This window comes from Gavia stellata, chromosome 9 (assembly GCF_030936135.1).
Source record: "Gavia stellata isolate bGavSte3 chromosome 9, bGavSte3.hap2, whole genome shotgun sequence".
In the NCBI taxonomy this organism is placed as follows: domain Eukaryota; kingdom Metazoa; phylum Chordata; class Aves; order Gaviiformes; family Gaviidae; genus Gavia; species Gavia stellata.
The window spans coordinates 40,929,265-40,945,273 of NC_082602.1; the positions used below are offsets into that span (position 1 = coordinate 40,929,265).

Here is a 16,009-nt window from a genome sequence, read left to right on the forward strand (position 1 = left end):
CTGCAACCTCCTAACGTCTGGCAGCGAACAGATGTTGATAGTTTGAACGTGAACGCAGTCCTAACGAACCCCCTGTGTATCACAAGAGCCATATGTTGCAGCAGAACCCATGGCTCATTTTTAGCAATAGTAACCAAAAGCCACTCTACAGCAGATTAAGCAACTAATATAGTGAAGGTTTCTGAAACAAGAAGAAAGGCAATATCCACAGCTGCAACAAGTTAAGGAGATCTCCCGTCTTACTAAGAAGTTAGAACAGGTATTGGTAAATTATATACAGTACTTTTACTTTACACTGAAAATAAAGTAAATCGAAGGGTGAAATAAGATACTCCCCTCTTTCATAACTGAGCAGCATTGCAAGGCCACCCACTTTGTCGCCAGTAAAATCTGAACCTGTGATAAACTGCGTCCTCCGGACCCGGACCAACAGAACCAAACCCTCCGGTCCGTTCGCACGGCTCCTCGCCACTCGCAGCAGCTATGTGAAGAAAGCAAATATTTAAAATACATTCTGCATCTCAATTACATGTTTAATCATTACCCAGCCCCAGAAGAATTCATGGAGTGCACAAAAACCATTTATTATTTGCCCCGAGTTGGGAAAGGAACTCTTACAAGTGACGAGAGGACAAGGACGTGCCTGGGATGTTCTTACGCTGCAGGAGCCACACAGCTCGAGGCTCCCAGGAGGCTGGTGCCGCCTGCACAGCCCGGAGAGGCCCCAGCGCTGCTCCGATTTACAGGGGGCTTGCTTGTCCCTACAGCAGCCTTTACGAACAGGGAACGCCAAAGTAAAATTCAAACCACCTCTTCAGCCTTCCTCCCTCGCCACACCTGCTCGGTGTCATCCCTTGTTGTGCCCGAGGACGTAACTTCTTTTCTTGTCATCTTACCGTATTTAAAACATGTGCAGAACAGCAATCTGACATTAAAAAAGAACAAGTAAAGAAGTTGATCTACCTCCTTCGACAAGTTGCATAGCAAGTACCTTTACCCATGACAGGCAACCAGTGTGCTGATCTGGCGCTCCGTTAAATCCAGGAATGCAGTTCTGTAAGAACTATCTCTTTTGCTACAGCTTTGCAAGACTAGTTGTCGGTGCTCTCCGGTGGTATCGGAGGACAGCCTGTGGTGCTCAGCGCAACCTGAGAATGGGTTATTGGCGCGGCGCGGGCCGGCGACCCTCGCCCGGTGGCTGCAGCCTAGCTGCTGCCTGCGGAGGAGCAGACGGAGCTGCACATGTTCAAGTTGGAGGTCTCAGACTCGGCCTCCGTCTCGGCTTCGTCAGTGGTCTCGGGAACACACACGGACTCGCTCGTCTGCTCTTGGCTCTTCTTTAGCCTGTGGGGAGCAGAGGAACCAGGCGTTACACAGTCATCCCCAGCCCAAACGCCCCGCAGAGGAGTGGTGTGAAGGTGGCCTGCAGCAGCCAGCGCGCCCCGGGCTGCCCACGCACCACTCGTGAGGTGTCTACAGCAGACCCACGGCAAACGAGAGGAGTCCTTCCAGAGCACACACAGAGCACATAAAAAGGTCATGACAGGGATCGACATACCAGCAAAACACACCGAAACACTCTGAAACACTCCGCAGTGACTTGCAAGGCTTCAGCTTTCAGGAGCGCTGCCCACCCAGACCTTGGCCACAAGTGCCCTGAGCCATGGCCACGCACCACCTCCTCCACGGAGGCTGTCTCCTGTTTTACTGTCGAACCAAACATTCCCATGTCAGCATGCTCAAACACAGGGGAAAGCAGCTGCTTTTAACTTCCAGCGCTTTCACTGCCCGCTCATGCCCTGCAGAGATTTTAGCACATTCCTTGCCTTCATTTTCCAAACTATCATCCTCTAAAAGCAGGATGGATGAGAAGATGCTACGGGGGAACTGAAACAGTGCCACATACATATGTTAAATCCCAGCAGTCTCTCTGCAGCATATTTTATTTAATGGCAGTGATTAATAATCCCTGACCTTGTCTCCCTTTTTGGTGAGAACTGCTTTTCACACAGAGGCAGCACCTGAGCTCCTCGGCTGACGTCAGTCACCCAGGGCTAAGCCTGCAGTCAGATGCTCCCGGCCGTCAGGCACTGGCACTCTGATTCCTAAGGGAAGTCAGGAAAAAGGGTATTTTTTCTTTCAAAAATATTACCCCCACACACTCACTTCTCTCTGTTAAAGATGACAAAGTCTTGCTGGATAGCTTCAAGGCATTCTTGGAGATAGTCATTTTCCTGTTGAAGAAAAACAATACATGCATAAGCAGTCCCATTTGCATCTCACTGCTGCCTACCGCATCACAGCGCTTCCAGCCGTAGGCACAGCCTCCCAGCCACCAGAAACTTCAACCAAAACAGAGGACGGAAACAGCACAGCCGACTGCCTTCATGGCTCTCACCGGTGGCCTGTTTCATCCGCAGCACGCGGTTTTCCATAAAAGACAGACAGCACAGAGTTTGCCAGATAAACACGATTATCTGTGTATTCTGGTTTTGGGAGTGCTATCTGCCCATCGGAAGGAAAGCCAGCGCCCGGGAGAGATCAGCACAAAGCCTGGGCCTGTGAGTCCTTGCAAGAACAAGGCACAAACCTGCTGTCTTGTCCCACAGCCGGCTGCTCCCCCGTGGTCGGCCCGGCTCAGGGGCTGAGCGGGTACGCTGGCTGCATGCATGCCGGGAAGCTGGCAGCACCCGCGGGGCAGGAGGGAAATGCGGGTGTGCAGACAGCCCACACTTCCCGATTTCTGCCTTTATTTTACCTCCTGCATCACCTCTGTCTAGATGCAGAGACCTCCTCTGAAGCCAGACGCTGCCGCTCCACTCCACCTCCCACCGAAGCAGGGACGCCCGTCTCCTGCCCAGGCAAAATCCCACCCAGCCCTCGTGCCGCCCGCCCGTGTACCCCCAGCCACGGGCCGTGGCCATGGCGAGGGTCGGGCTCCTGCCTGATGCCTGCGTGGACGGCTGGTGATCAGCCGTGGGTCCTGGCAGCAAAGTGCCCTTAACTCTCTTGGCAGCAAAACCTTGGAGAGGTATTTGCAAATTCGCTTATTCTGTTTCTTCCTCCCTCGCTTCCCCATTATTCTTCAGCATTTACGGTAAGTCTCATTGATCGCAGCATTAACTCCTGCTGAAGAGGAAGGGATCCATTGCAGTTAATTGGTGCAGACAATGAGACAGGCAAAATCCCACCTGGCACTCCCTGCTGCTCTCAGACAGGGGATGGTCCCGTCCTCGCTGGGGGGAGCAGGGTTTGTTCCCTTAGTCTGGGACTTGCACAGCTCAGAGGCACTGCACAGGGGAAGCAGCGTCAGTGGGTGACGCGCGTTTGCTCTCGCAGGCCTCCCCCGACACACCACCGTACCGGCAAACACCCCTTACGAAATCTGTTTTCTGCAGGACCAAGTACCCGCTCTGCTGCGTAAGGAGATGGTTTTAGTCCTGGGACGTGTCTGCTCTGTAAACCCAAGATTCTTGTATTTACCTCCCCAGTGATGTAAAAGCACCGTAACTCCCACAGTGAAAAAAAGAAACAAATGCATCTCATCTCCAGCTTAATTTCCCAGCTAATGGACCCTTCTCTGCAGAAAGCACTTGTGGGCACACTTCTCCCACGCACATGTACTGGCCTCCCCCGCCGGCACAGCCAGAGCTTGCCCCGGCGCAGGAGCCCGGCAGGGCCGCAGGGCTTACCCAGCTGCATGGCTCACGCGGCGAGGGAAAACACGGGATAGTTACCCAAAACCGGGACTGACTGGCCAGATGTTTCTGTGTGGCCATCGGCAGCGCTTGGATAAACTACTACTGTGTAACCCCACCGACAGCTGTCGCAGACACTGGGCAGCACCTCTCGGAAGGTGAAGATCGTATGGACGTGTGGGTTGTTTTAGTTTTTCTCTTGACTGGTGTGCCCAGACCTCTGCTTCTCATTTCATTTTCCTAAGTACAGATTACTGTGAAAGAGTTTTATCAAACTTACGTAAGGGGAACATCTGGCTGTCGGGAAGACTCCATTGGGCAAATGTTTTTATCAAAATACATCTGCAGTCACTGCTTTGTCTCAGCAACTGCAGCTATACATCCCCAAATTCAGCAGCTCAGCCTTTTTTCCCAGCTGGCTGTTACCCCAGAAAGCACTTACGGACTGTGAGCTGTCTTTGCTGTTATCTCTCGACTTGTTCTTTGCAAGCCTCTTCTTCTTCTTGTGCAAGGGCCTCGACTCCAGAATCATCTCCTCCAGCTCGAAGGTGGGGTCGCAGTGCAGGCGGCCCTTCTGCCGGGACACATGACATGACACCCCGCATGTTAGGCACAGCAGAGACCCTCTCGCAACAAATACACTCAGAAACTACTTCTCCATCAGAAAGCCTCTGCTGAACGCAGTGGTTCCTCTAAGGACGAGAACCGACCCTGCTCGGGGCTGGGACACAGATCACTCCTACTCACATTGGGGACGAAGCCCGGCTCCACGTGCTTCTCGCAGACATCGCTCCAGACCACGCCAGACAAGTACGCCGAGGCCTGAACATCAGCCAGGCAGGAAAAGCGATGCTCAGGGTTCACCGTCAGCAGCTGGGAAGAGAAAAGCATTCCCGTCAGAGGAGAAAGAAAAGGAGCCCAGCATCATTCTGCCTTTCGGATGCACTCAGATGGTTCAGCCACGCAGCCACCTTTCTGTCATGGGAAATACCTAACAGACTATAGAAACAAAACACATTAGAAAAATGTTCTGGAGGCTGTGAAACCAGATGGCCAAAAATTTGGCACTATGAGCACTCGGACCAGCACAGGTTTGCTCCTCCCATGCCTACCTACGATGCACGACCCTTCATCACAGCCCCTGGGCGCTGCCGCCCCGGCGCACTCCTCCCCATGCCAGGGACAGACCTTGCTCCCTTGTGAAGACGTTGCTTCCCCCAGAGGCTCATTGTTTCAGTTTCAACCTCCACATGTCCTATCTTCACACCACTTCTGTGACACCAGGGGATACTACTCCGTTTATCACACGCATGGATTACTAAGCACAGAGAAAAAAAAATGACCGCTTTATCCACTGAGACACCAGTCTGAGGACAGACCTGATTTTTCAAAGAATTCAGCACTGTGTACCACGCTGTACACAGCTGACTTGAGTTACAGCTTCCAGGACTGCTGGAGGTACGTCTAACGGGGAGGTATGTCTAACATGGAGATATGTCTAACGTGGAGGTATGTCTAACATGGAGAGATGTCTAACAGGGAGCTACGTCTAACGGGGAGGTATGTCTAACATGGGATCTCGGTAGGGCTTCCAGAAAATTCTGTGCCTGGTCTCCCCCTGTGAAAATCTTCACCAAAGCTCAGTTGATGGCACCTTTGCAGTGCACCCTCAGAGCCCTGTGCGCGTCCCTCCTCTCCCAAGTGCGGGATGCTCATGGTGGGCAAGTTGCGCCTACCCTCGCCCCTCTCCAGGAGCTGGCCCCCCTGCCCGCCTGTACCACTGCCACCGATGCCGGAACCGCACCCCACCTCTCAACCAGTTCTTGCCATTTTTCCAGAGCACTTATTCTGAGTCCTGACCTCCAGCCGCCCCAGCTCGGTTTTGGGCATCTGCAAACTGAGCACGTACAGTCTCCCGACTGATGGACACCTATGGTAGGACCTCTACACAATGCCCATCTAGGACTGTTTCCTTCAAAAAACTGCAGCGTAATTCTAGGCACACTAATTATAGGTGGCTACAGTCTTTTTGCAAGCAATAAAATCAGCATTGAGCATTCTCCCAATGCCAAAGGTAACTGTGCAAGAAGCAGGTAACGTGTGTCCCCGTGACCCAGGCAGTGGCTGTACTTACAGCCTGCCAAGCGCCTCAGCATGGGACGCCTGTGAAGGGCGCGGGGTAAAAGACCACCTCGACCAGCAACTGCCGCCTGGGGGAATGTTTCAGGCACTTTCCTACGGCATAAAATTATCTTCATCTTCAAAACGCAAAGGCGGAAATTCCCAATTCCTGAATTCCAGGCCGCTGCGACGGCACCAGCCCAGCGGGAAGGAGACGCGGGGTGTCGATGCCGGGACAGCTGCAGTGCCGGAGCGGGGTGCGGGGAGCGGGGTGTGGGCGCTGGTCCCGGCGGGCGAGGGGGCAACGCAGCGCCCATCGCCCCTGGGCACCAGCACAGCCCCCCGGCCTGCCCCAGCGGGCAGGACTACGGCTGGGGCGCCCCGAGCACAGGATCCCCAGCGCCTTGGGGGGACACGGGGGTCCTTCCCGGCTGAGGGGGCTGCTGGCATTTTCCTGGTGAGACATTTAATTCCCGGCCGGTCTCTAGAAGCCCAACTGTCGGCAGCCCAGCAGATGGCAATGCGAACTTGCCGAATGCGCCGCTGCAGTCATCACTAACAATGCTGCTTCTCATTAAAACAAAATCTGATTATGTAAATTGTCCACCCAACATTAACTTACATCGGAGTCACTTATTTGCTGTCAGCACCGTGTATATCTTTTTATAGCACACCATCAGCTACTTTTCTGAGTTCTCAAGCAAGCAGAAGCTAAAACCACAGCCTCCACACCAAATCACGACCTTTCTTGTGTAGCAGCACAGGGAAAGCGCAGACCGTCCCATAGATATGGACCCCCCCAGATACTTCTCACAACCCAATACTCCGCACCAGACCCTTCGGCCCAGCAGAACTGGCGAGGGAGAGCAGCTAACGCAGCGGGGCGGCACACGCTCCTCCATCTCACGCGGCCGTCTCAGCCACCATCGCTGCCTTTTTAGGTTACGACAATCACAGAGGGGGATGCTGGAAGGGTACAGTTCTAGCCCAGGTAGGAATTTGATTGCCACACCAAAATCAGCCTTTTTCCTTCCTTTGCTGTCAAACATAATGCACCTTATTACAGAGATAATAAACAAGCAAAACACAAGATTAATCTGTGCTTAAGCCTGAACAAATTCATAAAAATTAGTCCTATTTCAATTTTACATTATTTATTAATATGCTGAAAAATTTCCAGCTAGTCCCACGTGCACTGCAGCTAAGGTCCAACGTAAACCACGCCAGCAAGACTATTTACCTTTCTTAATAGAGCAACCATTTCTTTTGACCACGCAGATGAGTACTGAACGCTGACAGTACTGAAGAGCTGAATTAAAGACTCCACAGGGTTGTTGGAGTGGATGTCATAGGGTCTCTGGGGGAAAAAAGGCAGAAAGATGAGAAGAAATTCCCTCTCCTCTCTGCAGTCAATCAGAAAGCGTGTTCTTAGTCCTCGGACCGTCCGGGAGCCCTACCCAGCCCCGCAGCAGTTCGTAAGCCATGATTCCCAGCGACCACCAATCAACCTCAAAGGAGTAGCCCGTCCCGCCGTTCAGGAAGGAATGGAAAATCTCCGGGGCTGAACAGAAAGGGCAAAATGCAACAGGTTATTCGCTGACTTCAGTCTGTTTCTATTTCAGTATTTCACGTAAGTTAGTACGTAAACCTTATGGTTATGTCTATGCACTACTGCCCGAGGGGAGGCTTTGGAAGTCAGGGTGAGCAGCAGCAGCCGCAGCTGGGCAGCTGGGCTACCGGGCGCACGCGGGGAGAGCTCTCCCGGCCGAGCGAGTGAGGGACAGCAGAAACCCGGCGCCCGCCGGGATGCACCGAGTCCCAGCCCGGGGCCAGCGGGGAGGGCAGGGCGGGATGGGGAGGGTGTGCTGACAGCAATTCATTCACTCCGGAGTCTCACTTTTCAAATGATCAGGCTCCGCTGAATGACTTGGGCACATGCATTAATGTGCTAAATTAATTCAGTGCCTTTGTCACAGACAGGGACTGTCAGGCGGCATGCGGTGAGGGCTCTTGAAACGTAAAATACAGACGTAAGGAACAGCTATTATTTCTTACCCATGTATGGCTTTGTTCCAGCTAGTGCAGTTGCTCTTTCACCGTCCCTAATTATTGTTGCAATATTAAAATCTGTTAAATGTGCATGACCTTAAATAAAGACACATTTTAAGAAGGAATTAATCGCGGCACAGAACAGTAGCAATGTAGAGTCAGAATACATTTGTTTCATAAGCTTCTGCGCTCAGACAGCATAGCACGGGCACAAGCAGGTCAGGTTAGACCCCACCGAACGGCCACTGCAGATCCTGCAGCTTTCCCCGGATCTCAGTCTGGCTAGGTGATTCAGTGGTGGCTAGCTTTGGGTCTTGATTTTCAATCGCACTTGGAGTGAACTAGTAACCTACACCAGCTCCAGTGCTTGGTCAAATTGCTCTATGCAGAGCCTACAGTCAGCGAGAAGACAACAGGGAAACACTATACTAAGATACTGCCCTGGTTGCATTGATTAAAACCCAAGAACTGTTTTTGATAAAAGCCACTGAACCAGGACTACCCCAAAGTCCCAGAGCTAAAACACTCCACTGCCACCCCGTAGAGACCACAGCAAATTTGGACATGCCAGCTGAATGAAATCATAGCAATACTTCCCAAACCCTAAGTCTGTATGAAGAAATCATTAAGCTATTACAAAAAGCGCTGGAACACCTTCTCTCTGTTTCTACTTTCTCTGTCATCAGGACTGAAAGTTAAAATTCAGAAAATGTCATTATTTTCAAGCCAGCCTGGTATACAGAAAACCCACCCACCTCCCCTTCTGGAGGCTACTTTCTGCTCTCTATCTACAAGGCAGCAATGAAAATGGTGTGGAAATCACAGCCTGCCTTGTCCTGTGAAGCCTTCCCTTACATCTCCTTTTTCCCATTTGTGTTAGGGCTTTATACCCTGCACTATTTTCTAATGAACTTCCATGCAAGTGCAAGCTTTGGTTTTTATGAGGCTTTACAATAAATCTCAGATGGTTTGGAGCCTGAGAGATCATGTCTTCATTTTAGATGGTCTACTACTGGATAGAGGCCATTAGAGGATCTCCCACGGTATTTCTCCCGTGTAGGTCACTGAGGCAATACTACCAATAGATGCTCTCACAAAGGTTCCTGAGCTCACTCCGCCTGGCTCAGCCCAGGTCCATCCCCCCAGGAAGACATGGAAACCATCCTAAAAGCGTATGTGCAGATCACTCGCTCTAAAACCCAACAAAGACAGTTCTTGTGCTTCGTGCCCTCCCACGATGCCAGGTACCGCATCCCCGGCGTGGGAGACCTGTGCACTGGGGCGCTAGCGAGGAAGGAGGCAGAGTGTGGGCGAAGCGCGGCGGGGGCAACGAGGAGAGGGGCTGCCCTTGGTGGACCTTCCCTGGCATTGCAATGCACAGGTATGTCCGACCAAACACCGACCAGTTAGAAGGGGTGGCGCCTTTCCCACACTTTTCCCAGATAAAAAGATGCAGAGTATTCAAGACTGCAAAGAATCTGGCCCTGGAATGAAGGAGGCAGACGAAGCAAGGCAGAGAGAGCCTACCTTGCTCATCGAGGAGGATGTTGTCTGGTTTTACATCTCTGGGAAAAGAAGCAGGGTTACAGCACGATGAAATCTCAGTCAGATCAAGGATGCAACTCAACAACAAAAAAACTGCAACTTTTTTATCTATCAAAAACTAGAAACAAATAAAACAAAACCACCCTAATCTGAGACAAGTCCCTTTACGATGGACTAGAAATATGCTTTTCCTGGGCAACTGCTCAAAAAAGTGGGAGCATCTGACTTGTTCCGGCATCATTTCTACGGAAAATGAGTAACACAAGACTGGGCCTGTTTCTGCGAGATTGCTTTGAAACCCGCCCTGCAAGGCGCTCTCAGCCCCCGGCGAAGCGTGAGGCCTTCTCCGAGCGACAGGGAGCAGGTCCGGCAGCCGGAGGGTGCCCAGGACCGGCACTGCTGGTGCGGTTTAATGCCGGCAGTTCCCCAACTTGGGGGTACCAATGGGGACAAGGGCCTCCCCACAGCAGAGACAGCGTCACCCGCCCCAAACCAGCCATGGGCAGCATGGTGCAGGGGCAGCTCCCGCCGGCTGCTGACGGCAAGGAAGAGATTGCGTGGTTACCTGTGGATAATATGCTGACTCCGCAGGTAGTCGAGAGCCAGCGCCATCTCACAGATGTAGAGTTTGACCGTTTCTTCCGTAAACTGAACGTTTTGCTGCAGATGATAGCGCAGGTCGCCGCCGAGAAGCAAGTCCACCACCATGAACATGTCTTCCTCGTCCTGGAAGGAGTACCTGCGGGACCGGTGGTGCGTGAGCGAGCAGGCTGAGTCTCACAGGAGTCACAAAGCCAAGTCAGGCTTTTTCCCTCTCCTAATTACACAGCTCCTGTGAAAACTGCAAACGTCCCCACTACGAACATACGCCCGCTTGGGTGTTTACACCTTTCTAACTGAGCGAGCGCAATTCAAGATGCTGTCTTGGTTTTTAACCTATTGCTACACTAAGCAACGCTTCCTTTGAAGAGGTAAGTATCCCAATTAACTTCCCCCGCTTGCCCTGCCACCATCACCTCCCCAGCGCTGGCCAGTAACCCCACCAGCAGGCAGAGCTGCGGGCAGACTTGCGGGCAGAGTTGCAGGCAGAGCTGCAGGTAGAGCTGCAGGCAGAGCTGCAGGTAGAGCTGCAGGCAGAGCTTGGGGCTTTCCTAGCCAGTCACTTCAGAGAAACTTCGCCTTTTCAATTGTGAACTATCTGATAAACCTATACTTAAAATATCTCTGCCTATCCTGAAAAAGAATTGGAAAACACCAGTGCTAATTTAACCAGAAAACCAGAAAAAGAGATTTATATTTACTGTAGAGTAAAACGCCTCTCTAAATCTGCAGTGGATCCCGCAGGAGACTGACAGCAGCGAGGATACACTACAAAACAACGTTCAATTGTTATATTTGGCGACGGTATTTCTGAGGCAAGAGTATGTGGGATTGTATAATTCTTATGAATCACACGCTTCTGCTCGCATCTTAAATGTAGGCTTATTCTAAAAGTACGAGCTGAAAGGGAAAAATTTGCTAAGAGCAAGGTTTCTTAAGCATTTCATTACTTGTTGGAAAAAAAAATTTGCAAATGCTAAAATGCTGAAAAAATAATTATTAACTTATTTGGCTATTCTGGAGTAACAGATCAACAAAAAAAAAGTAAAGTATTAGCAGCTTTCATCACTTTGGGTATAAAGCCTTCTGAGTTTTTGAAAATCCTCCCGCCCCCAGCCTGCCGCGCACCCGACGCGGCCGGAGAGGGGGGAGGCCCGCGCCAGCCGGCTGCCCGAGGCTCAGCCTGTCCGGCCACCCGAGGCCTGCAGCTTCCCCGGGAAAAACTGCCGCTCTGCCCCTCTTCTGTCTCTGTGGGATCAGGGAGCGCGTCAGCAGGCACCGAGCCTAGCCTTAAAACCACATTTCCACAGTAACGTAACCCCTGCGCTCTCTGGAGGAGATCACTGTGCACTGTGCATTGCAGATGCGCTCCCTTGCATATTTTACGTAACATATCATTTTTGCTCACCCGTTATTTTCCAAGTAAGCATGGCCTTTATTTTACATGTACTATTTTCTCCCTGTGGTTGTGGCTGCACAAACTTTTAGGCAATCTGAAAAACCGCTGGGTTGGAAATACTGCCTACCTGCCTCGATGACAGTCTCTAAGCCACAGCTGCAGAAGCCTGCCTTGACAAAAAGCACACTATCATTTGAAAGGATGCATTTAAACCACGCCAAGGGTGTGCAACACACTTGGGGAATAAACGCTAGGCAAAATTTTGAGCAACCCAGGTCACATGTACGGTAAGAGAAGGGACCGCTCTTCTTTTCCCTTCTCAGTCTGTCATCTGGCACTCAATGGGATTATCAAAGGTTTTCCATCATCTCTCATAAATGAGATCACTGTTCTTGCGGTCTGGGAATATAAGCCATGAACTCCTTACTTCTATCATCCTGCAATGTCTCCTGTATTTGTGCTCTAGCCCCAGCTCCCTCTAGCAGTCATCAGAGATACTTGCTGGCACAGGGTCAGTTCGTGGCGTGCTGGTCAACCGTGGGTGAAGGTGATGGATTTTCTGATCCCTGCCCCACGTCGGGCGCTCCTTCACCATGCGGGGAAGGCAGAGAGAGGACGGATCACCAGGACCGCCCAGCAGCAGGAACCGGGAGAGGGTCACGAGGCTGACTGCTAAGGACTCATCCCAAACTGACCGATGATCTTAGGATAAAATGCACCACTTTCTAAAATTTGTAAATGAATTTATGCCGTGCAAAATTTCGTCATGATATATCTGAGCTCTAAAGGAATATATTTTATTTGGCCAGTGAACCTGTTGCAAAGCACTTTTTTGCCCTTAGTCATTCTCCAGGAAAAGGCCACACACCTGATAATTTGAAGAGATCTCCTAATTTTTATTAAGCAACAGATTGCTAAAGCCAGTTACATTTCAGGTTGCTCAATACTACCTTGATTGTGTGTGCACTGGCAAAAATTGGACTCACTACTGGGTATGTTTTAGTGTCTAATTAAAAAAAATGTCCTCAAATCAGGCTGAAATCTAACAAATAGCTTCAGTCTGTAATGCTTTTGAAACGTATCCTGTCCAGATACAGTAAGAAATGATACGCAGTGAATCTCCTTGGCTTCCCTACCACCATATTAATCCCCCCACCCCTCCCGCATCCCTCAGTGTACATCTACGGAGCCGCCTCTGCAGTGCCTGCGCAGACCCAACCGCGGCCAGGACAGCTTTAAACCACCCACTAAAACCTCCCGAGTTAGGGCCTCTCTCAGCAACTCTCTGCTGAACGCACTGGCTGTGGCTGAGAGCAGTTCTCTTCATTTAAACTATTAGACAAGCTCTGCGAGATCGAGTCCTTTAGAGGGACCAAATACTTACTATATAGTTTGTACAATTTTTCTATTAATAAAAGTTATAAATCATCATCTCTAAAAATGCTAGTTTCTTTGATTTGTCAAGCTGTTTGTTATTTGCTACCAAAATGGGCCCCACGCAGTATCTGATTCACCACAGACTGTCACAGTTCTCAGTATTTCCATGCATGTGAGGTGGACTATTTCTTTAACGGCAATCACCGGGAGCATCATACTGCCCCAAGACACCTTAGTCAAACTGCCCACCAACACACCATGGTACTAAAATATTTTACAGCTAAATTGGCAGGGGGTCCCTTACGAGGGACTTGATAGAGTGGTATTTGCAAGAAGGCTGTGAAAAACACGCAACAGACACACAAAGGTTTTTGATGGAAAAAGAGAAGGTAAGCTGTTTCAAAATGTTTGATGCCGTAACATTTGGGTGTCTTCTGTGCCAAGCAAGCTATGTTTCCTGAACGCATTTCACCTTACCACGGCTCTCGGCTGTAGCAGCTCACTGGGTTTCTCCCACGGCCGGCCGTGACCCCAGGAGGATGGGGAGAACGTGGCTCGGCGAGCACCTGAGGGCGGGTGGCCCGGAAGGCAGAGGGGAGGAGACGCTTACCAGAGATTCACCAGGAACACGTGCTCGATCTCCTGCAGGATCTCCAGCTCTCTGAACACGTTGCGAACCTCATCTCTTTCGATGCACTGCTGTTTGTTCATGTACTTCATGGCATACATCTTCTCAGTGTCTCTCTTCTGTACGATACACACCTAAAGTACCGTGGAAGGGGAAGGAAAAAAGAGATTTAGTAAAATGTTCCATACCCTCATTTGCTGCTTTACTGGACTAAGACCCATGCCGCTCGGCACTTCTACCCCGCTATCAAATGTTCCTGATCCCTGGGCTGTGACTTGAGATCTACAGGTACAAGCATCCCTGCTCGAAGTGCAGTGCCCAGGTACTCCCGTTTTGGGCCCTGCACCACCCCACCCTAGAGCTTCCTCTAGGATGTGACGCCTAGCCCCGGGAGAGCTTTCCAGCAGGGAATGGTGTCTGGGAGCTGTGGGAGAGAGCTTTGTGCTCACTGCCTCCGAACGGAGACCGGCTTCGGGCAGTCGCGGGGGTTCTCTCCCAGCCTTGACTCCATTCTGCTCACATCCGCTGGCTGCCAACCTCCAGCAGATTGGTTTTAATCTATTGCGTACGTAGCTGCGCTCTGAAAGGTCAAAATAATCTAATTTGTTTTAGCAGAAAGCGATTAAAATGTAAATTCGTTAAAAACGACAACAAACACCGTGCCCCCAGGAACGCAGCAGTGTTCTGTCCTTGCAAGGCACAGACCCTCCCCGCACGGGGTTTTGTAACCGCAGAGGCCCCCCTGCGCGCCCAGCCCAGGCCCCCAGCCTCCAGGGCCACCCCGCCACGGCGAACGGGACGTGTCCTTCCCCGGGTGCTGGCCACGCTGCGGACCAAGCTGCCTGCCGCTGGCCGCATCCCTCCCGCCTCCCACCCCTGCCCCGGCTGCTCCCCACCGCCCGGGCTCGGCCAGCCTGTTCTCACGCCGGGCACGCAGGGGGCCAGGGTGGGTCCTCAGGCGAAACGTCAGCTTCCCACCGCAGCCGTCCCCCTCCCGGCACGCGGAGCCCGGCCGCCCGGCAGCCGTCAGGCCCTGGCACCGGCGGGAGAACCCGGCACCTAGCCCCGGCAGCCCGCTCTGCCGACCGGCACGAAGCCCGCTGGGCTGGCACGGGTTTCCAACCAGTATTGCCTTTGGCCTGCCTCCCTCCATTCTTCTGATACTAACGACACCTTAATTACCAGGGTAACTATATTTGAAAGAGCTCGTTTGTTATCAAGGTAACTATTTTTAAATGAACTAATGAAATTTCTACATCTGGTATAATTATGTCTGTCCTCTTTTAATTATCAGACATGCTCATGATTACAATGCACTGGATATGTTTTCTTTGAAAAGTAAGTAATTCGGCGTTTTGGTCGTACAGCCTTCATCTGGCGCAGCACAGGGAGGCTGACCCGGGGGTGGCTTCAGGCAGCTCGTTAGGGAGCAGGTCCCATTTACGCAGCCCGGGAGCCAGTAAAGGGGGTTTCTGTGGAGGGCAGAAAACATCGCAGGCAGACAGGAGCCGCCGAACTCTTCTAGAATACTGCCATTAATAACCATTTGCAAGTGCTAATGGCACACAATATAATATCACCGAGGACACATTACAGCAAGAAGGTGACAAAATAATAGGTGGTTATCGTTAGCCTGATAAAAACATCCCAATCAGTGATGCACACTGAAATTACGGGGACTATTTTGCAGTCATGATTAGAATTACGGAATTAAGGACAGAAAATTGTGTCTTGACGTAACTCCAGGCATACCTCAGACCTCACGTTTAAGGCTCAATTCTCGGGCAGCTTGACCTGAGCAATGGTCTCTGGGTCGAGCTCACGCTTTGCCCAGAGGCGGGCACCGCTGGCAGAGCCCAGCTGCAGCTGGCGCGGGAGCAGGCTTGGCCGGTGCGGTGGGCAGGCAGCCCAGCCCTGCGGCCGCGGCAAGGCGCATCTCGGACGCTGGGTCGCGGGACCCCAGCTCAGTCCCTGACCGAACCGCCGCTGCCGGCTGCCCGTCCCTTGAATGTGATGGCACCGGCCAGCCCAACGCCTGCACACGGTGCTCGCTCCTGAGAGCCGTGCCCTGCGCTGGCAGCTACGCCAAGGCAGGAGAGCCTGTGCCCCCGCGCGCCTCTGAGCTATCGGGTGAGAAGGGGTGTCCCCAGCCCCGTCCCCTGGCTGGCATGGTCCCCTCCGGCGCCTGTGGGCGTGCAAAAGCCCATCGGCTACAGCTGCCAGGGACTGTACATAACACAAAACCGTAAGGTAAAACCCCTGCTTTGTGCAAACTTAATAATAATGAACTACCTACCGCAATGCAAAGCACCAGCAGGATCCAACCCCTGCCTATAGCGGACTAAACTGGTCGTACATTTAATAAACCAGGCAAAAATAACTTCATATTTTATAAATTCTTCGAGCAGAAAAGACCTAACAATATCCCTTTAAAACATCGTCATTGCTGTGTAACTTCTCTAAAAACAAACCTTTGAATAACAGCCATCCAGGCGCTGAACAACATTCTTTCCTGATTCCAGTTTATTTCACATTATGGCTAGAAGCTCATGAATTTCTAATTTTTTTTTTTTTTTTGAGACTGTGGCTTGC

At 51.5% G+C, this 16,009-nt stretch overlaps 1 protein-coding gene across 1 annotated transcript; it reads right to left on the reverse strand.

Moving 5' to 3' along the window:
- Positions 1-1,205: 1,205 nt before the first annotated feature.
- On the reverse strand, positions 1,206-13,533 carry STK32C (serine/threonine kinase 32C). The gene is made up of 10 exons (XM_059821219.1): positions 13,400-13,533; positions 9,979-10,152; positions 9,396-9,433; positions 7,875-7,964; positions 7,277-7,380; positions 7,060-7,176; positions 4,446-4,571; positions 4,141-4,272; positions 2,167-2,234; positions 1,206-1,344 (listed from the first exon to the last, which is right to left on the reverse strand). Exons 1-10 carry the CDS (start codon positions 13,516-13,518, stop codon positions 1,206-1,208), a joined length of 1,107 nt encoding a protein of 368 aa, XP_059677202.1. The 5' UTR covers positions 13,519-13,533.
- Between the last annotated feature and the right edge of the window lie 2,476 nt (positions 13,534-16,009).